The 18,077-nt window shown below is 44.3% G+C and overlaps 1 protein-coding gene across 1 annotated transcript in view; it reads right to left on the bottom strand.

Annotated features, from left to right (window-relative positions):
- The window catches only part of INCA1 (inhibitor of CDK, cyclin A1 interacting protein 1), a 33,394-nt gene that overhangs the window by 10,441 nt on the left and 4,876 nt on the right, over positions 1-18,077 (bottom strand). The window contains exons 2-3 of the mRNA XM_061590255.1: positions 2,859-2,963; positions 2,204-2,246 (exon numbers count right to left, since the gene is read on the bottom strand). Of these exons, the coding sequence (XP_061446239.1) occupies positions 2,204-2,246; positions 2,859-2,963 (148 nt within the window). The remainder of the gene's footprint in view (positions 1-2,203; positions 2,247-2,858; positions 2,964-18,077) is intronic.

Here is an 18,077-nt window from a genome sequence, read left to right as displayed (position 1 = left end):
AAGTTTCTGGGAGATGGGGGGGGGAGAGGTTCTCCTTGCACCAACTAACCTGCCAGTCTTCGACCTAATGAGCTCAGCTTCACTTAGCCAAGAGCATCCCTAATTAGCAACTATCAGTGAGCTAAGTGTGGAGAAATGATAACACTTTAAGATACATGCCATGCATATCAGAAGATAATTAATCCAAACGGGCATAAGTGAGGAGGAAAAAAACCCAAGCTTCTACCATCTTTTCCAATCAATATATTGCAATAAGTATTTAGGTACATATGTATTTATTTTAAATGTAAGATTCACCTGCTTCTTCCCAAGAGAAAATCTATTTGGGGGGTGGGGTGGAGAGTAACAATCCAATAAACCTATTCTGTTTCAGAAGACAATTATCTTATGGTCCATGATATACTTAGCCACAGCTAGTGAAGGGCAGAAAATGAGGCGAAGGAAGCCTGGAACTGAAAATGTGCTTTGTTCTGTGGCTTTGTCCTCATAATCAGTGATGATGGCTCCCTTCCTCGGAAGGAAATTGCAGCGCAGAAGGCTGCCAGGAATGTCCCACCCATTCCCTGAGGTTTGGAGGGAAAGCAATACAAAACCTGAGCTGCCATAATTTGATTCAGAATGGCAAAGCAATCAATCTGTAAAAGAAAAAGTCTGAGAGATGGCAGTTCTGCTCTCACATACCCAAAACATGAGAAACTGCCATACATATAATTTTTTGTGATACTCTTATATCCGTGGGGGGCAGCCAGGAATGTTGTTTGTGAGATGAATATAAGAGTAAGCAGGTTTTGGAGGATTTGTGGGGATGAAGCAGCATCCTTTACCAGCCGTATTGAAACGAGCAGGTGGTAAGAAGAGAATCGGGTACCGTCTAAGGTGGGGAAAGTGGCATCGTTGTCAGAAACTGGCTTATGAGAACCCGGGCTTTTTGGGTACTGGAAGCAAGAGGTACTTGCTGCCAGTGGCTTTTGGGATGGGGAGGGCAAAGCATCTAAGGACAGAGCCATCACGTACATTTAAAGAACATCCAGCACACACTTAAGGCACCTGACATCCCCAAAAGAATTATGGGAATTGCAGTTCGTTGCTGGGAAGTTGTAGCTCTGCGAGAAGGAAACCACAGTTCCCAAAATTCTTTGGGGGAAATCATGTACTTCAAATGTGTGCTGGATGTGTTTTAAATGCATGGTGTGCCCCAAGCCTTCTTTCTAAATAAAATTATAAGGAAAAGAGATTATTAGGAAGAAATTAGAAGGAAAATAGATTATTAGGAGGAACATAGGAAAGTACCTTATACACAGTCCATCATTTTCCACTCTGATTAGCAGCATCTGTCCAGGGTCTTGGGCACAGAGTGGCCTCTCTCTCTTTTTTTTATTGGAAGAGAATGAACCTGAGACCTTCTGCATGCCAACTGTGTGCTCCACCACTGAGCTATGGCCTCCTTTCCCCTCAGTTATCACCAAATGCTTGACTGTGTAGGTCAGGAAATCTGGACAATGTCACCAGAGGTTGGTGGCCCTACAGCACCCTTGTGCATCTCTCAGTCTTGTTAATGGGGCTCGTGTAGGAGAACTTCCCTGGGGTATTGTGTGTGCCGTATATTATTAGTCCATGTGAGGAGGTTGCCCTTTGGCTTTTCCACATCAGGTACCCACCCCTGCCTTCAGCAAACCTTTAAGCAAATTAAATCTAATTAACAGATAAAAACTGATACTTAGGTTACACACCATATGGGCCTTAGGATTTGGTGGAAGGCCCACAATGCTTGGGAACATGCTTTTTTACGGTGCTCTCCAATTCTCTGTGTTCTCCCCTTCCCTCCTGGGCTGAATATGGGTATAAGATGTAGCCACTGTTCCACTGGTGTAGCAGCCATGTGTCTTCTCCCCCCACCCCACCCCACCCCCAGCATCAGACATGTATAGGATTGTTTGGACTGAAGCCTAGTGTGTCTGGAATTCTCCACATAAAATAATTACCTTCCATTTTTTCTGCAGTGCATACCCTCCCCCTAAAAAGGTTTCAGGTTCCATGGAGCAAATGAGAATTGCAAAGAAATACATACACAAACACTCACAGCTGAGATGACTAATCAGGACAAATTCTATTTGCATTTTCCTATTTTTACACAGGGCATTAGTTCCGCAGGAGAAAAGCAAATTATTTCAAAGTAAGCCTCATGTCACCCATGAATACATACCAGCAGGGATGGTGCCTCGTGATATTCTTCCATCCAGTGGGGGCTGAAAGATAAATGTGCAGCTAAATGCCATTGACTTTTACTTCAAAATGCCTTTTAGATATTAAATTCATAACTTGGAATGGGGGGTATGCATTCAGCAGTCCACGGGCAGTTAACAAGCACAGGACAGTGCTTTACTGCAGTTATTGTAAATAACTTTGGGATGCCTCATGGGAAGCAAGTCATAAATAAAATAATATTAACACTAAAACTTGAGATGCGCAAAATTCAAATTCCACTAAAGAGAAGAGGGTTTAACTAGATGGCCCTTCAAAACCCCTTCAGCTCTATGATTCTATTAAATCCTGGCTCTGGATTTTCAGCCTACTGCAGGATCAACCTTGTAGTTCAATGGCTGCCCTGACAAATTATTCAGAATTTGAAAATGTATTTCCATGACTTTCTGCATTCCTTTGCTCCTTGACAACTGAAAGTAGTCTGGATGTTTCTGGGATAGTCTAGAGGACAATGATATGCTGACATATACAACATGCTTCTTTTATAATGTGAAAAGGGGCGGCAGAAGTGGAGAGATCAGAAAAAGTTCTCCCAGAAGGACTGGATCTGTACTTTGAACTGTTGTGCACAATATGGTGTGAAACTGCAGAGTTACCTTGGTTGTTGGCTAAGCCTATCCCAAAAGTTGCTGCTGGAATAGTCAGAGCTATGAGCCTCTGATTCTGATTGTTGTTGATATCTGCTGACCATCTTGGACTGTCTTGAAAAGAAGACAAAGCAAATATATATTACATACAAGCAGGGCCCAGTACACATGCTTTAGTGATATTTCAAAGCATGCCACATTGCTCAGACTTTGACATTTTTGTTGGTGGGGGGAGTTCCTTCAATAACTGTCAAACTAATGGATCCAAACTAACCCATTAGTTGCATTCCACTGAGTCATGACTAACATGATTTCAATGAAAACTAATTCCCAGAGGTGGAGCTCTGTTAGCATCACATGTAGCCCTGACACAGACCCCTCAGAGAATGAACCAGATACCCTGCAGGTTGAGGACCATGAGAAGCAGGCAGAGTCCCCTGGAAGCAGTGCTGAGGATCCCCTTGAAGGGCACTCTGGTGGGAGACCTCATGAAGAATCTTTGGAGGTGTCAGAGGAGGAGTTGAAGCCATCCCCCCTAGTTCTTGAGAACCCCGGCACCAAAAGGTCCAGGTTTGGGCCAAACAGTGATGGCACAGAAAGATTGTAGGGACCCAGAGTAGATGCATGGCTCATGAGTAAGGGGACTCTTTGTGAGTAATCAATCCCTGAAATGCCTTCACTACCAGCAGCTGTGGTTAATGTGTGACCTAGAAGGCTGGAGTATATCAGGTCTCCCTCTTGAGCATTCCAGCTTCTTGAAACAGCGCAGATCTCTGGGTCCTTGTTCCCCAGCCTTGCCTAAACTCCCTGTGATATTGGCCTGGGACTGTTGCCTGACCTTGCCTCTGGATCTCATTTTGGAGCTAGACTGAGGGTTCTGCCCATTCCAGCGTGTCTCCACCTCCCTCTTCTGAAAACGGGACGCTAGTCAAACTCCACCCTTTTTTACTATAAAACCTGGTGGGAGCATCTTGAATGCATTTTTTAAAAATCCAGCTTCAAAAAGATTTCACAACTGATCAGCAGGTCAACCCGTTCCCCCTCCAGGTGTGGCTAATGGAAATGGTTTGATCTGGCGACTAGTGTGTTTACAGCCTAAAGCATCTGGGGGCCCCCAGACTGGTTTGGGGAAGACTGGTTTAGAAAGCAGTTATTTTATTCCAAGTGATGTCAACAAAGAGTCTGGGTGGCTGGGTGTCAAATTAATACAATATTAAGGCATGCAAGTGATATCAAGCTTCTTCACCACCCCACAGGGTCTAAATGGGAGGGCTGGTTGGCAGCTGCTGGGCTAGAGGCCTATAGACATTGGGATAGATCCAGATTAAGTTAGTCAACAGCAGCTTGCTGGATGGGGCAGAGAGCCTATTGCACTCGCTTACCGGCAAGTGGGTTTCTTACTGGAAGAAACAAAATGGCAAGGAGGTCAGCATAGTGTAAATGCACCCAGGAGTGTGGGACTGGTTCCTCTGGTGTGCTTGCACTACCACACTGACATCCCCACCACCTCAATCCTCCCCCTCCCAATAAGCAACCCACCTGCCAGGAAGCTTGCATAGCAGCTCCACCTCACCCAATAAATCAGTTCTTAAATTAGGCTGTGCACATACACTCCCATTTATTCTGCATCTAGTGCAATCCCACTGCTGGCTTGTGAAGCTGTGTGCACACAACGTTAGCCACAAATCAATCCACTTCTGTCTTGTCTTTCTGGAGTAATACTGTGTTTTGATACTTTTCCCTCACCCCCAAAACTGGCTTTGGTCTGATTTTAAAATGGAAGCCATCCAAATACATCCATGTCCCCTCTCCACCAGCTGGTGTGGACAGAAAGCGGGTGACTTGGAAACACATCCAAGTGTGCTGATGTGTAGAAGAACATGTGATTTGAAACTCAAGAGGGAAAACAAACTTGCTGCGTTTTAAGCTAGTAATGTGTACACAGCCCAGGTCACACTTTGTTCCCATTTCATCTGATAGAGTGGACTCTAGCTTATGAAAGACTATGCCTTAAAGCTTATACCACAACGTATAAGAGAAGGTGTTTAGGATTGGGCTTTACAAGGCTTGTTTTATTGTTTTATATTGTTATCTGTATTATTTTAAATTGTTTTTAGATTTTTAAGTGCCTTTTACGGTTTTAAAGTTGTGCATAGTTTAATTGTATTTTAATTGTATGTTTTTCTATGTTTTTAACTACATGTAGTTTTATTTGTAAGCCGCCCTGAGTTCCAGTTTGGAAAAAGGGCGGAGTAAAAATAAAGTTTCAATTCAATTCAATTCAATCTCTGAAGTGCAACAAGCCTCTTTGTTCTTTTTGGTGCAACAGACTAATCACACCCTGGTGGGTGCCCTCAGGGGCTAAGGTCCCAGGCTGTGAACACACTAGTCGCCAGAGCAAAGCGTTTCCATTGGCCACGCCTGGAGGGGGAACGGGTTGATCCGCCAATCAGCTGTGAAATCTCTTTGAAGCTAAATTTAAAAATCACACTCAAGTTGATCCCACCACCTCTTACAGCAAAAAGGGATGGGGTTTGACTAGTGTTGTGTGCCCCCGTTTTCAGAAGAGAGAGGTGGGGACGCACTGGAAACAGCAGGACAGTGAGTGTGTCTCAACCCTACAACTCCCATCATCCCTGACCATTGGCCATGCTGGCTGGAGCATCTGAAACATCTGGTCCGAAACATCTGGAGGGCACCACATTGGAGAAAGTGGCTCTAAACCACTGCTCACCTACAGACTAACAATTATAGCCTGGAGAGCACTATTGATTTCCAGGAGAGGAACAACTCAAAAGAACAATGAAACCAGATTGCCCTGCAACAAATCAGCTCCCTCCCTCTCTCCACCAAGATGCATACATGAGCCAATAAGGATAATAACTGGACCTTTTGGCCTGGGGAGTGCTCAGACTATCACCACAGCCAAGGGCACATAATTACTGTAAAAGGAAGGAGTGGAGAGGGGCTGTGGTGGTATCACAGTGGCCAGAAATGTGAAGGTGGCCAGGCCCTGCCTCCATTTTATTATTGTTATTAAATTTATTTATACCCCGCCTTTTGGCCAAAGGCCCTCAAGGTGTCTTACAAAGAAAAATAAACACAAGTATAAAAATACATCAATAAAAGCAATACAATTTACAAACATTAAACTAAATAACAAATAACATTATTAAGGAAAAAATGTCCTTTTTGTTCTATGCAAGCCTCACAAGGGTCTGTCCTGTCCTTTTGACCCTCCAGCAAGAGTTTGTTGCTACTTTCCAAAGTGGGTGAAGTTGACTTGGCATTTGGACTTCTTGGTCATGGAGCACATTTTGAAAAAAACATGCCAATAACATGGATAAAGGGGGATTATTGTTACTTTCTTATTGTTTAATACTAATAAGAGATAGTAACATTGTATCTTTAGTTACTTTAAAATGTCCACTTTAAAACATTCAGTCCATCTCCGCCCCCATGTTACCAAAAATGCCTCTCTTCACAAGTAGACAGGAATGTACTTTCCAGCTACAAAGTTCTTTCTGATATTTTGATAATGTCTGGATATTCTAAACATTCTGGCAAATGTTGCTTTTTCCTGCTTGATACCCACAGTGCAAAGCAATTAAAAGGGCAGTTTTATTAGCAGCTCATACGGGAGAATTCAAAGTTCATTTTGGAAAATAGATTCGCTCAGTCTTTTATGATCAGTTCACCTTTCAGGTACAACCAATGCAGGATGATAAGCAAGTATACACAGATCATAAACAATTTTTCCCAAGCATCCTTCTAGCCTTTGTGTAATTATTTTCCAAGCATCCTTGTAGCCGTGTGCAGCACTGGGTTGTTAAATGCAATAAATCTAGGAAAGGAAGTGCAAAGAATGTACCAACCAAACAGGTCCTAGAAAGATCTCCAAGGAAGACTTTGAAATATATTTATTGCTTGGAGGATGGGCAGTGTTTCAATTTCCTATTTGCTTCCAGCAATCTTTCAAGTTAACAAATTAATATTTTATTTCTGTGGTTTATATAGATGTTGCCGATTTAATTGCTACTTAATCTCCCCCTCCTTTTTTATAATACAGGATGCTGATAACGAAATAGAACATGATATTTAAACCATTTACCCACAGACACTGAAACTAATCATGATGAAACTGTTTCAGGGTCACAGAGATATGGTAGGCGTTTGGTATGGAAAAGTTCTCCTAGACAATAATTGCGACAGCAACACTCTGAAGCAGTAATACCAGTGGTAGATGGTGTCCATTGGGACTCGAAGGGCAGAAGGCAGGGAGGCCAACAGTTGAAATGACAGGCAAAGCCAGAACCAATGGCAGGCAGTGCCCACTAATTCTAATTTTGTCCCCATCTCCCTCTGCTGAGTTCTACAAGGGCAATACTAAGATTAAGGAGCAGAAGCTGATAGGCAGTGCCACCCCTTGGGTTGGTCTTAAGCTAAGATGGCGGGTGTGGGTCTTTGTGAGGGAAAATTAAGGTTGGAGGGGGCAGTGAGTGGTTCCAGCTGCTCTGAAAGAAGCAGTGATCCGACCACTCCTGAAAAAGCCCATCCTGGATCCATTGCTTTGTGACAACTACAGCCTGATTGCAAATACCCCCTTGTTAGGGAAGGTGATTGAGAGGGTTGTGGTGTAGCAGTTGCAAGTACTCTTGGATGGAACAGATTATCTTGACCCATCCCAGTCTGGGTTCAGGCCTGGTTATGGGACTGAATCGGCCTTGGTCGCCCTGATGGATGACCTTTATCGGAAGAATGACTGGGGAAGTGCAACCCTGTTATTCTTACTTGATCTCTCAGTGGCTTTTGATACCATTGACCATGGTATCCTTCTGGGCCAACTTGGTGAGATGGGTATTGGAGGCACTGTTTTAGAGTGGTTCCGATCCTATCTCCAATGTCATTTTCACATAATAGCCTTGTGTGATTGCCTTTCAGACCCCTGGCAGTTGTGCTGTCAGATGCTGCAGGGTATCATATTGTCCCCAATGCTGTTTAACATCTATAAGAAGCCCTTGGAAGCGGTCATCAGGAGATTTGGGGTGAGGTGTCAGCAGTATGCTGATTATACCCATCTCTCTTTCTTGGTAACATTTGAATTGGGAGAGTCCGTGCAAGCCCTGGACCTGTGCATGGACTTGGTGGTGGGCTGGACAAGGGCCGATAAACTGTCTGAATCCTAGCAAGATGGAGGAGCTGTGGGTAGGTGGTTCCCAGTTCAGATAATTGGTCAGTTGCCTGCTTTGGATGGGGTTGTACTCCTTCTGAAAGAGCAGGTTTGCAGCCTGGGGGTGCTCTGGATCCATCTTTGTTGCTATAGGCCCAGGTGATTTCAGTGGCTAGGATGGAGTGCCTTTTACTAGGTTTGGCTTGTGAGACAGCTGTGGCCATTTCTGGACTGGGATACCCTGACCACTGTTGTCCATGCACTGGGAACCTCCAGGCTGGATTATTGTAATGAGCTCTATGTGGGGCTGCCCTTGAGGTTGGTCCAGAAGCTGCAGCTGGTGCAAAATGCAGCAGCAAGACTGCTCACCGTGGCAGGGTATTGCCAACATGCATTCCCACTGCTGAAAGAATTGCACTGGCTGCCCATTAGCTACTGGGCCAAGTTAAAGGTTCTGGTTTTGCTATACAAAGGTCTATATGGCTTGGGACCAGGATACCTGAAAGACCGTCTTACCCCTTATATCCCCAGTTGATCACTATGCTCTACAGATGAGGGCCTCCTGCAGATACTATCTTATCATGAGATCCATTCTGCACAACATAGGAAGCGGACCTTTAGTGTAGTGGCACCTACCCTTTGGAATTCCCTCCCCTTAAATATTAAACAGGTGCCATCTCTTATCTTTTCGGTGCCCACTGAAGACCTTCCTCTTTCAACAAGCCTTTTAAGTAGAGACTTTATCCCAGTCTGTGTCTGTGTTGGAATTGCTTTTTAAGATGTTTCTAAAGCTTTTTTAAAAGATGATTTGTTTTAATATATTTTAATCTTTGTTTTTATTATGTTTTATGGTGTTTTTAGTGTTTTTGTTTGCCTCCCTGGCCTCCTACTGGGAGTTAGGGTAGGATATAAATTTAATTAATTAACTGATTAGCTACTTAATTACTTAATAAATAGCAGCAACAACAACAATAGTAATAATAAGTCCCCTCCATGAGCACTGGATCCAGGGTGGAATAGGAATGTAACAATAAGTAAAGATTCCCCTCCAAAAAAACCCTTGGTATTCTATGCCTCACTTCTTGAGTTTATTTATTTATTATTTGATTTATATCCCACCCTTCCTCCCAGCAGGAGCCCAAGGTGGCAAACAAAAGCACTACAATTTTTAAAACATCATAAAAACAGGCTCTGGTAACCTTGCATTTGGACTACTGCAACGCGCTCTACGTAGGGCTACCTTTGAAGACAATTCGGAAGCTACAGCTAGTGCAAAATGCGGCGGCCAGATTGCTAACAAGGACCAAGCGGTCCGAGCATATAACACCTGTTCTGGCTCGCCTGCACTGGCTCCCAATATGCTTCCGGGCCAGATTCAAAGTGTTGGTATTGACCTATAAAGCCTTATACGGCGCGGGACCACGATATCTGTCGGAACGCCTCTCCCAATATGAACTGGCCCGTACACTACGGTCTACTACGAAGGCCCTCCTCCGGGTTCCGTCTCATAAGGAGGCCCGGAGGGCGGTGACAAGATCTAGGGCCTTCTCAGTGGTGGCCCCCGAATTGTGGAACAGTCTCCCCGAGGAGGTGCGCTTGGCGCCGACGCTATTATCCTTTCGGCGCCAAGTTAAAACCTTCCTCTTTTCTGAGGCATTTTAATTTAAGTTAACTTAATTTTAAATGTGTTGTAATTGATTTTAGATTATGTTGTTTTTATATGCTCCATTGTATTATATTGTGTGATTTTATCGTACTCTTGTGTTCACTGCCCAGAGAGCTATTGCTAGTCGGGCGGTATAAAAGTGTAATAAATAATAATAATAATAATAATTTAAAATATATTAAAACAAAACATCTTTTTAAAAAGTGCCTCTGCTAAAATCTGTACCATTTAATTTTCTGTCCCTCTATTAGCCATTGTGAGACTTATGTCTAGCACTCCGTTCACAATACCTACATACTTCTTTCAGGATTGCTTGACTGTTCTTCTAGGCATTGTATAATGGGCCTCTCTTTTTATTTTATTTTTTTGCCAAATAGTTCTAGACTTCTGCACAGTCTGAGGGTATAGCATTACTTGTAAATCTCAAGGTTGTGCTGAATGAATGCACTGAAAAGGCTCTATAAAGAACCATCCTATCACGGATGTTTCAAGAATCTTAAAACTCAACAAAGACCTTAATACAAAATGAGAGGTTATTTCTAACCTCCAGGAAAAAAATAGGGGTTATTAAGGATTATATTGATAATATCTTCACATCTTTCCATTCAGTTCCTCTCTGCCACCTGCTGGTAACTTTTGCTTAGGGACTGTTCTCACACTTCATATTGCTGTTTTGTCACTTCCATATCCTGTCAAGTAAAGCAGCAACATCAACTATCACCTCCGGCACCAGCAATGCAGCATTTCCTAATTTTTCAGGTGGGATTCCTTAAGGATCAGGTATGATGACCTCACTGGATAAATATTAAAAAGGCAAACTTCTTCCTCTTGCAGTCTTTCCTTAATTATCTTGCTCTTGCCTTGCCCATTCATTCAACACTGAGTCAGCCCAGCTGACTACAAATATAACTGAATTTGGCTTCTTTTCATCTTTTGCCTCTTGTATTTCTTAAAAATATATTCCAATCCCAGCCTGAGCCACCACCAGGAAGAATGATGTTACTTTCAAATGTCTGAATACATGTAATCCTAGGGGGCTTTCCAGAGGACAGAAGCAAGGTTTTTTCCCCCTTAGTTCTCCCTTAACACTACAATGAAGCCAGCACCGATATAGAACCAGGAACTCTGTCTCTCCGTGCAAAGGAAGGGCAGGAGTTGCCTTGTTCTAGCAGCAGAAGAGCCGAGTCCAGATTGACGTTAGGCAGGCACCTTCACTATGCTGTTTCAGATGCCTGCTGAAAACATTTGTTTCAGTGGGCCTATCAGGACATATGATTTGGTTGCATCTGTTTTTAAATTTGTTTAATTGCATTTAATTGTTTTTAAATGTTTTAAATATGTTTCTTAGTGTAATTGTATTGTTTTACCACAGATGTGTTTGCCCTAGGCTCTTTTGGGGGGAAGGTTGGGGCATAAATTTAATAAATAATAAGGAACACATGGATGAGATGGTTCAGGTGTAATCCCAAGCTATCGTTTGCATTGATGTCTGAACCAATACCATCTGAAGATAAACCATTGTTTCTGAGCGGCTGATGATCTGGGTTCTGGGACCACAGCTTGACGCTGGTTTGGAAACTACTGTATGGGCAAACTGTGGCTTTGTCTTACACCTAAACCAACACGCCATGATTTGGGAGGTTGCTTTGCCCTTGGAGACCACGGCTGATGATAGCATCATCATCTGGGGGAGAGCAGGGGAGGTGGAAAGCTATCCAAACCAACCTCTGGTGCTGTGTATGTGGCGTTATGTGAAACTGTCACAAAGTGAAGATGAATTTGTCAAAGAGCAGAAGCACATATAACATGCCACATCATACGTTACAAAGCCAGCTCTTCTCCCTCTATTAAAAAAAATGTACAAGTTGCTGAGGCAAATGGAAGAAACTTACTTTACAAAGGGCATGAAGGAAGTACTGCTGTCTCCTTCCATAGCTTGACAGGTCTCTTTTACTGCTGACTCACAACGGCACTTTTTGTGCTCTCTCTGTTACCTGAAATGAATAACAACCAACTGAGGGTCGCACACTGAACTCATCAGAACAGGCACGTCATTCCTATATACTGCAATTCTCACCTTATATAGGACTATTTGTGGGTGTACAACATAAAGACCTAAGAAGAGCCTGGTTGCTGGATCAAGCCATAGCCCCTTGTGGTCCAGCATCCTCTCCTTACATTGGCCAACCAGATACCCCAAAGGGAAGCCCACAAGCAGGACCTGAGTGCAATAGCCCTCTTCCCATTTGTGATTTCCAACAAGTAGTATTCAGAGACGTATAGCGAATGATCCTGGAGATAGAACATAGACATCATGGCTAGTAGCCGTCCTCCTCCTCCATGAATTTGTCTAATCCTCTTTTAAAGGCATCCAAGTTGGTGGCCATGACTGCCTCTTGTGGGGGCGAATTCCATATTTAACTATGTGCTGTGGGAAGAAGTAGTGTTTTGTGTTCTTTTGTTTTTCACAATGCCACTAGCATAGCTGCCCTCTTTCAGTGGGTTTAGGATTTAAAGCACGTTAGACTGCTTTTTAAAAGTGTGTTTTAAATTTGTATATCTGTTCTTAATGTTTTTAATTGTTGTAAACCGCCCAAAGAGCTTTGGCTATGGGGCGGTATACAAATGCAACAAATAAATAAATAAAAGCTGAACTGTTAATACGAAGATGATCTGTGAGTCCCAATGCAAAATATCCCTCACTCTCTTTTAGTGATATTTTAATAAAATCCCCCATTATTGCCAATTAAATAGCAATGAATGAAGGGGTGTCTCCACAGGCACAGCACAGTGTGGTGGTGATTGGGCATTGTATGGCATCCTGCTGAACCCCACTATGTTACCCCAGGAAATACGCATCCACGATACCACCTGATGAAACAAATGTCCCTATGACATTGCCACCTTAAAAAAACACGTTTTAAACCTCTGCCCCATTTTGTTGCCTGTTACCCTTGCCTTGACAAATAACCTTTTTATAGCTCTCACCCCACCCTAACGGTGACAAAGCTTTTCTTCATGAGAACACATCTGTCCCCCATCCCCCAAAAATGTTTTATAATAGTTCCTGTGATATTTCTTTTCCTGCTAATGTCTTGGAGGATGCTGACCAGCCAGCCATTCTCCAAATAAAGCCCCTCTTGCGATTTCCCCTCCCCCCGCACACCCATTTAATATTGTTGGACAGATTTTGTGTTGAGAGTGTGGAGGATGAAGTTGTCCTTATTTCCCTCCATCCCGAGCGTGCTAAAGGCACAAAGAGTACTCCATTTTGTTTTTGCCAGATTTTCCTCACAGATATGGTAGTTTCTCCTGATCACCTCAGGCTGCACAAAAGAGTGAGGGGAGGGGGAAAGGCAGGGGAAAAATTAAGGTGCTGGATGTGGGAAAATGGGAAAGCCTGTCACAGGCTGGCTTTTATGGGGTGGGGGGGAGGCAGGAAAATAATTAGAGATGAAAGAAAAGGAAATTAAAAGGGATGGGTAGAGACAGGGATGACAGGAAAAATATTATGTTGTTCAAAGGAAAAGATGGGGCTATCTTTGAGGCTGGGTAAGTGGCTAGATCCCTTTTTGCCTCACCCAGTCAGCCCCAAATATATTCTGCATCTGTTCCCTCAGGCAGACTGAAGGAACAGATTGGGCAGGCAGGGTGTGAGTTGTGTTATAATTAAATGGGGGACATTTTGGGTTGTGGGGGTAGTGAAAGCTGAGGAGACAAGATGGAGGGGAGCTGTGAGGAGAAGATTATGAAGCTGAGGAGGAGGAAATGTTGGATGGAGAGGAAAAGTAAAACAAAGGGACAGTTGGGGGGGGGCTGAACATCATAATTCCATTTATGAGTTGCTTCTTTCATGAAAAGTGACCCAAAGTGACTTTTCACAACCCACCCCAGTTAAAGATGAAGAAAAAGAGGCCACAGATATGTCTAATACCCTCCAAATTAAGGGCCGAAAGCCTGGGTGAAAAGAAATGTTTTTGCCTGGTGTTAGGAAAAAGACTGAGGGATAAAACTGTGGTAAGGGGCTGTTAATCTTAAATATATAAATAAGAGTTAGGAATGGGCTATGAGGTGGTTGTTGGTCAAGAAGATGCATCGGAGGAAGAGATGACTCTGATGTATTGCGAGTTTCAGCCGAGGGCTGAAGTGATTTGACTTCCCCACGCAGAGAGGGAGAAGAGTCTGGTTTGGCACCTGGGCCTTAAGCACATGTACAGCCTGGGGGACCTTTGCATGTGGGGAAAGGCTAGTAGCCAGCCCCACAAGGCCATTCTCTTGCCCTCCACACTGATGAAATCCCCCTTCTCAGTTCTCCTCCTCTAAACATACATGCAAAGGGCTTCTGCTTCCCACCTGAGGATTATGACTACAAGGGGTTAAAGGCAGCTCATCTGCATTAAGCCATCTTTTAGAATGTATCCTGGAAAGGATGAGGATGGGGCACCTGTGTCCATTGCTGGACCACAGCCTGCATCAGTTCTGACCATTGGCCATGCTGGCTGCTGTTGGGGTGGATAGGAGCTGGAGTCCAACAAACCTGGAGGGCTGCACATTCCTCCATCCCTGCTGTACATGAATAATTCCCGTACTAGAAAATTCAAGAGGGAGGAAATAGTAGCAGGCCGAGAGAGAGAAAAAGGTACTTTGGGTTCTTTGCCTTGCACGCATACGCACTGTTAAGAGCAGGCTGGAAGTGGCCCTACACAGCAACCTTTGAAAACCTAGTGCACTCCAGATGTTTTGGACTACAACTCCCATCATCCCCACTGGGTCAAAAACATCTGTAGGGCAGCAGGTTCGCTCAGCCTGTCACAGAACCTGAAACCAGGGAGACAGGCCGATACCTTTTTACTTGGAGACACTTTATGCTTGAAATGAAAGGTGCAAGCTTCCATACGTATGGCAAAAGAGATGAAACAAGAGAAATTGATGGAGAGTTGTAAGTCTGTCAATGGCTGATAGTCATGATGGCTAGCAAGAGAGCCAGTTTGCTCAGTGGTTAAGGTGCTGGACTACAACCTGGGAGACCAGGGTTCGAATCCCCACACAGCCATGAAGCTCCCTGGGTGACCTTGGGCCAGTCACTGCCTCAGCCCCAGAGGAAGGCAATGGTAAACCACCTCTGAATACAGCTTACCATGAAAACACTATACATAGGGTTGCCATAAGTCGGGATCGACTTGAAGGCAGTCCATTTCCATAAGTGATCTAAATGCAGGGTAAAAGCCTGCTACTTAGGTAAGTACACATACTACGGTATATAAACTACAAACTATAAACTACATAGGAAAGGCTTTCTTATAAACTACATGAGAGCCAGTGTGGCGCAGTGGTTAAGGTGCTGGACTACAACCTGGGAGACCAGGGTTCGAATCCCCACCCAGCCAGGAAGCTCACTGCGTGGCCTTGGGCCAGTCACTGCCTCTCAGCCTCAGAGGGAGGCAATGGTGAACCCCCTCTGAACACTGCTACCATTAAAACCCTATTCACAGGGTCGCCATGAGTTGGGATTGACTTGAAGGCAGTCCAAAGCAAACACCAGATGCAGTCTACCTTTCCATATCATGAGAGGCAAGGATTCCATAGCAGAGGGGGCCTTGCTTCGGGGCTTCCCTTTGAGACATTTTCTTCGCCACTCTGGGAACAGAGTGCTGAACCAGATGGGCCTCTTCTTACGTCATTTAAAAAGTGTTAGATACCTTCATGGTGGACAAGGCCTATCAGGAGCTATTAGTTGTGATGGGACCTCTAGGTTCAGAGAAGTCTTCTCCTGAATACCAGCCACTTCAAAGTAGCAGCAAGAGTGTCAGGTGCTCCTGGAGGGCTTCTCAGAGGCATCTGATTGTTATTTGTTTTATTAATTATTATATTTTAAGCCTATCTTTTCTTCTAGGAACTCAGAGTAGCATGTGTGATATTCTCTCCCCATTTTATCTGCACAACAGTCCTGTGAGGTGGATTAAGTAGGGAGAGAATGAATGGCCCAAGGTCATCCAATATGCTTCATGGCTGGGTGGAAATTTGAACTAGGGTCTCCCTGGTCTAAGGCTTGAGAGATTAAACACTATGTCATGATGCTTCTCTGGTTGTCCATTGTAGAAAACAGGATGTTGGACAGGATCCAGGTGTTTTTTTAGTTTGCATTTGGACAAACTAAACTTTTTTTTTAGTTTGCACTTAGTTTGCATGTGGAGTTGGAAATTTTTTGGTGCAATTGGAAATCTGATAATGTATTAATGTGCAATTTGAAGAATGTGTGTGAGAGAAATTAGACATAGGCTTATCTGTTTATTAAACACTTACATCACAGGCAAAGTCAGGGCAGGGTACACACAGATTATATAAGAGTCGAATGCACCCAGTTACCACCATACTTAAAGCAAACTTCCCAAATCATATTCAAACACCTTCTTATTTTTGGCCAGAACCTCCTCTTCTTCCCTTTCATCTTCAGGCAGGTAATGCTCTGTTGCATCCTTGTAAAAACCCTTAAAATACTCCCAGTTTTGCACCTGTTAGATACTGATTTTCTGGGTCCAGGGAGGGTGTCTTCAGGAGTGGTCTCACTACTGCCTCTTTCAGGAAGCCAGGGACCACCCCCTCTTGCAGAGAGGCATTAATCACTTCCTTGGCCCAACCAGCTGTTCCATCCCTGCTAGCTTTTATTAGCCAAGAAGGGCAAGGATCCAGCACAGAAGTGGTTGCATGAACCTGTCCAAGCACCTTGTCAATGTCTTCAAGCTGTACCAGCTGAAACTCATCCAAGAAATTGGGACAAGGCTGTGCTCTGGATACCTCGCTTGATTCACTTGCTATAACACTGGAGTCTAAGTCCTGGTGGATGCTAAAGATTTTATCCTGGAAGTGCCTAGCAAATTCATTACAGCGGGCCTCAGATGGTTCTACCATGTCCTTGGGGCCAGCGTGTAATAGCCCCCGGACAATTCTGAAGAGTCCGCTGGGCGGCAGATTGATGATTTGCTAGTGGCAGCAAAATATTGTTTTTTTGCTGCCCTCACTGCCCCTAAATACAGCTTACCATAGGCACTTACCAGTGTGTAATTGCATCCACCAGGAGTTCATCTCCATCTGCACTCAAGCTGTCTCCTATATTGTTTCATCGCTCTCAGCTCTGGGGTATACCATGGAGCCGTACGAGCTCTGCACAGGAGCAATAATGTCAACCACCAGGGTCATTTCTGTATTCCACAGTTCAACCAGGGTTTCAACAGGAGCACCAGCCCTGTCAGCCGGAAAACTCCCCAAAGCCGTTTGGAAACCATCCGGATGCATTAGTCTCTGAGGGCGGACCAACTTAATAGGTCCCCCACCGTTGCAGAGGGGAAAAGCCGCTGTAAGTCTAAACTTCAGCAAGCAGTGATCTGTCCATGACAGAGGGACTGATGTAAGATCATCACCATCTCCATGTCCAGTTGCAACAAACAAGTCTAGAGTATGCCCTGCCACATGTGTTGGGCCAATGGCATCATGGGACAGTCCCATGGTTGTCATGGAGACCATGAAATCCTGAGCCACCCCGGATAAGGTGGCCTTGGCATGGATGTTTACATCCCCCAGAACCAGCAGTATCTGAGTGCAAAGCCTACACCCACGCATGAAGAATGGCATTTTCCAGCTAATACAGCGGGTGCCAACTCCTGTGTTCAGTCCATCTGTTTCCTGCTGTGGTCACCTCTGTGAGGAAACAGAGGAAGTTTCCCTGCCATACAGGCGGCCCTCCCTTCAAGGGCTGTAGGCATTACCTGTGATTTGAAATCGGCACTATTTGTGGTAAACCATTCCCCACAAGCAATAGCGGCTTTCACTCTGTGTGGGAATTGTAACCAACACGGATGATGCAGAAAGAATAAAAGGCCTTCAACAGAAGGAGAGTCCATAATTTCTGAGCTTCATACACAGAGATGAGTCATATCCAAGTGACAGAAAATAAATGTGACAGTTCTGCGCAGAACAGGTTAGGCCACAGCTGGAAGGAGCTCAGTAGTGCCAACTTCTGTGTCCTGGACTTCCTCTTTTTTTTTAATTAAAAAAAGCAAAATGGACTGAGCCAAGAAAAAGGGAGGCCATGCACAAGGGCTGAGTGACTATTTGCGCCTGGGGTCCCTTCACAAAAAGCCCTGCTGCTCCCCAGATCACTCTTCACGAAAGGGAACAATATTGGACTATCCTGGTCAGTTAGCTTGTAGACAAAGCTGCAGCACAGCATTAGTTAGCTAGGAGAGGGAGCCTGGCTCAGTGACACATCACATGCATTGCAGGCAGAAGGGTCCTGGTTCAATGCCTGTCATCTCCTGTTAGCTCAGGTAGTGCTGCTGCAGGTAATGGGAAATTCTCTTTTCTGCTGTGGGTCCTTTAGGGCCCAATCTGTACA

Source organism: Rhineura floridana, chromosome 11 (genome assembly GCF_030035675.1).
Source record: "Rhineura floridana isolate rRhiFlo1 chromosome 11, rRhiFlo1.hap2, whole genome shotgun sequence".
Lineage (NCBI taxonomy): Eukaryota > Metazoa > Chordata > Lepidosauria > Squamata > Rhineuridae > Rhineura > Rhineura floridana.
This window is presented reverse-complemented; position numbering and strand designations above follow the sequence as displayed.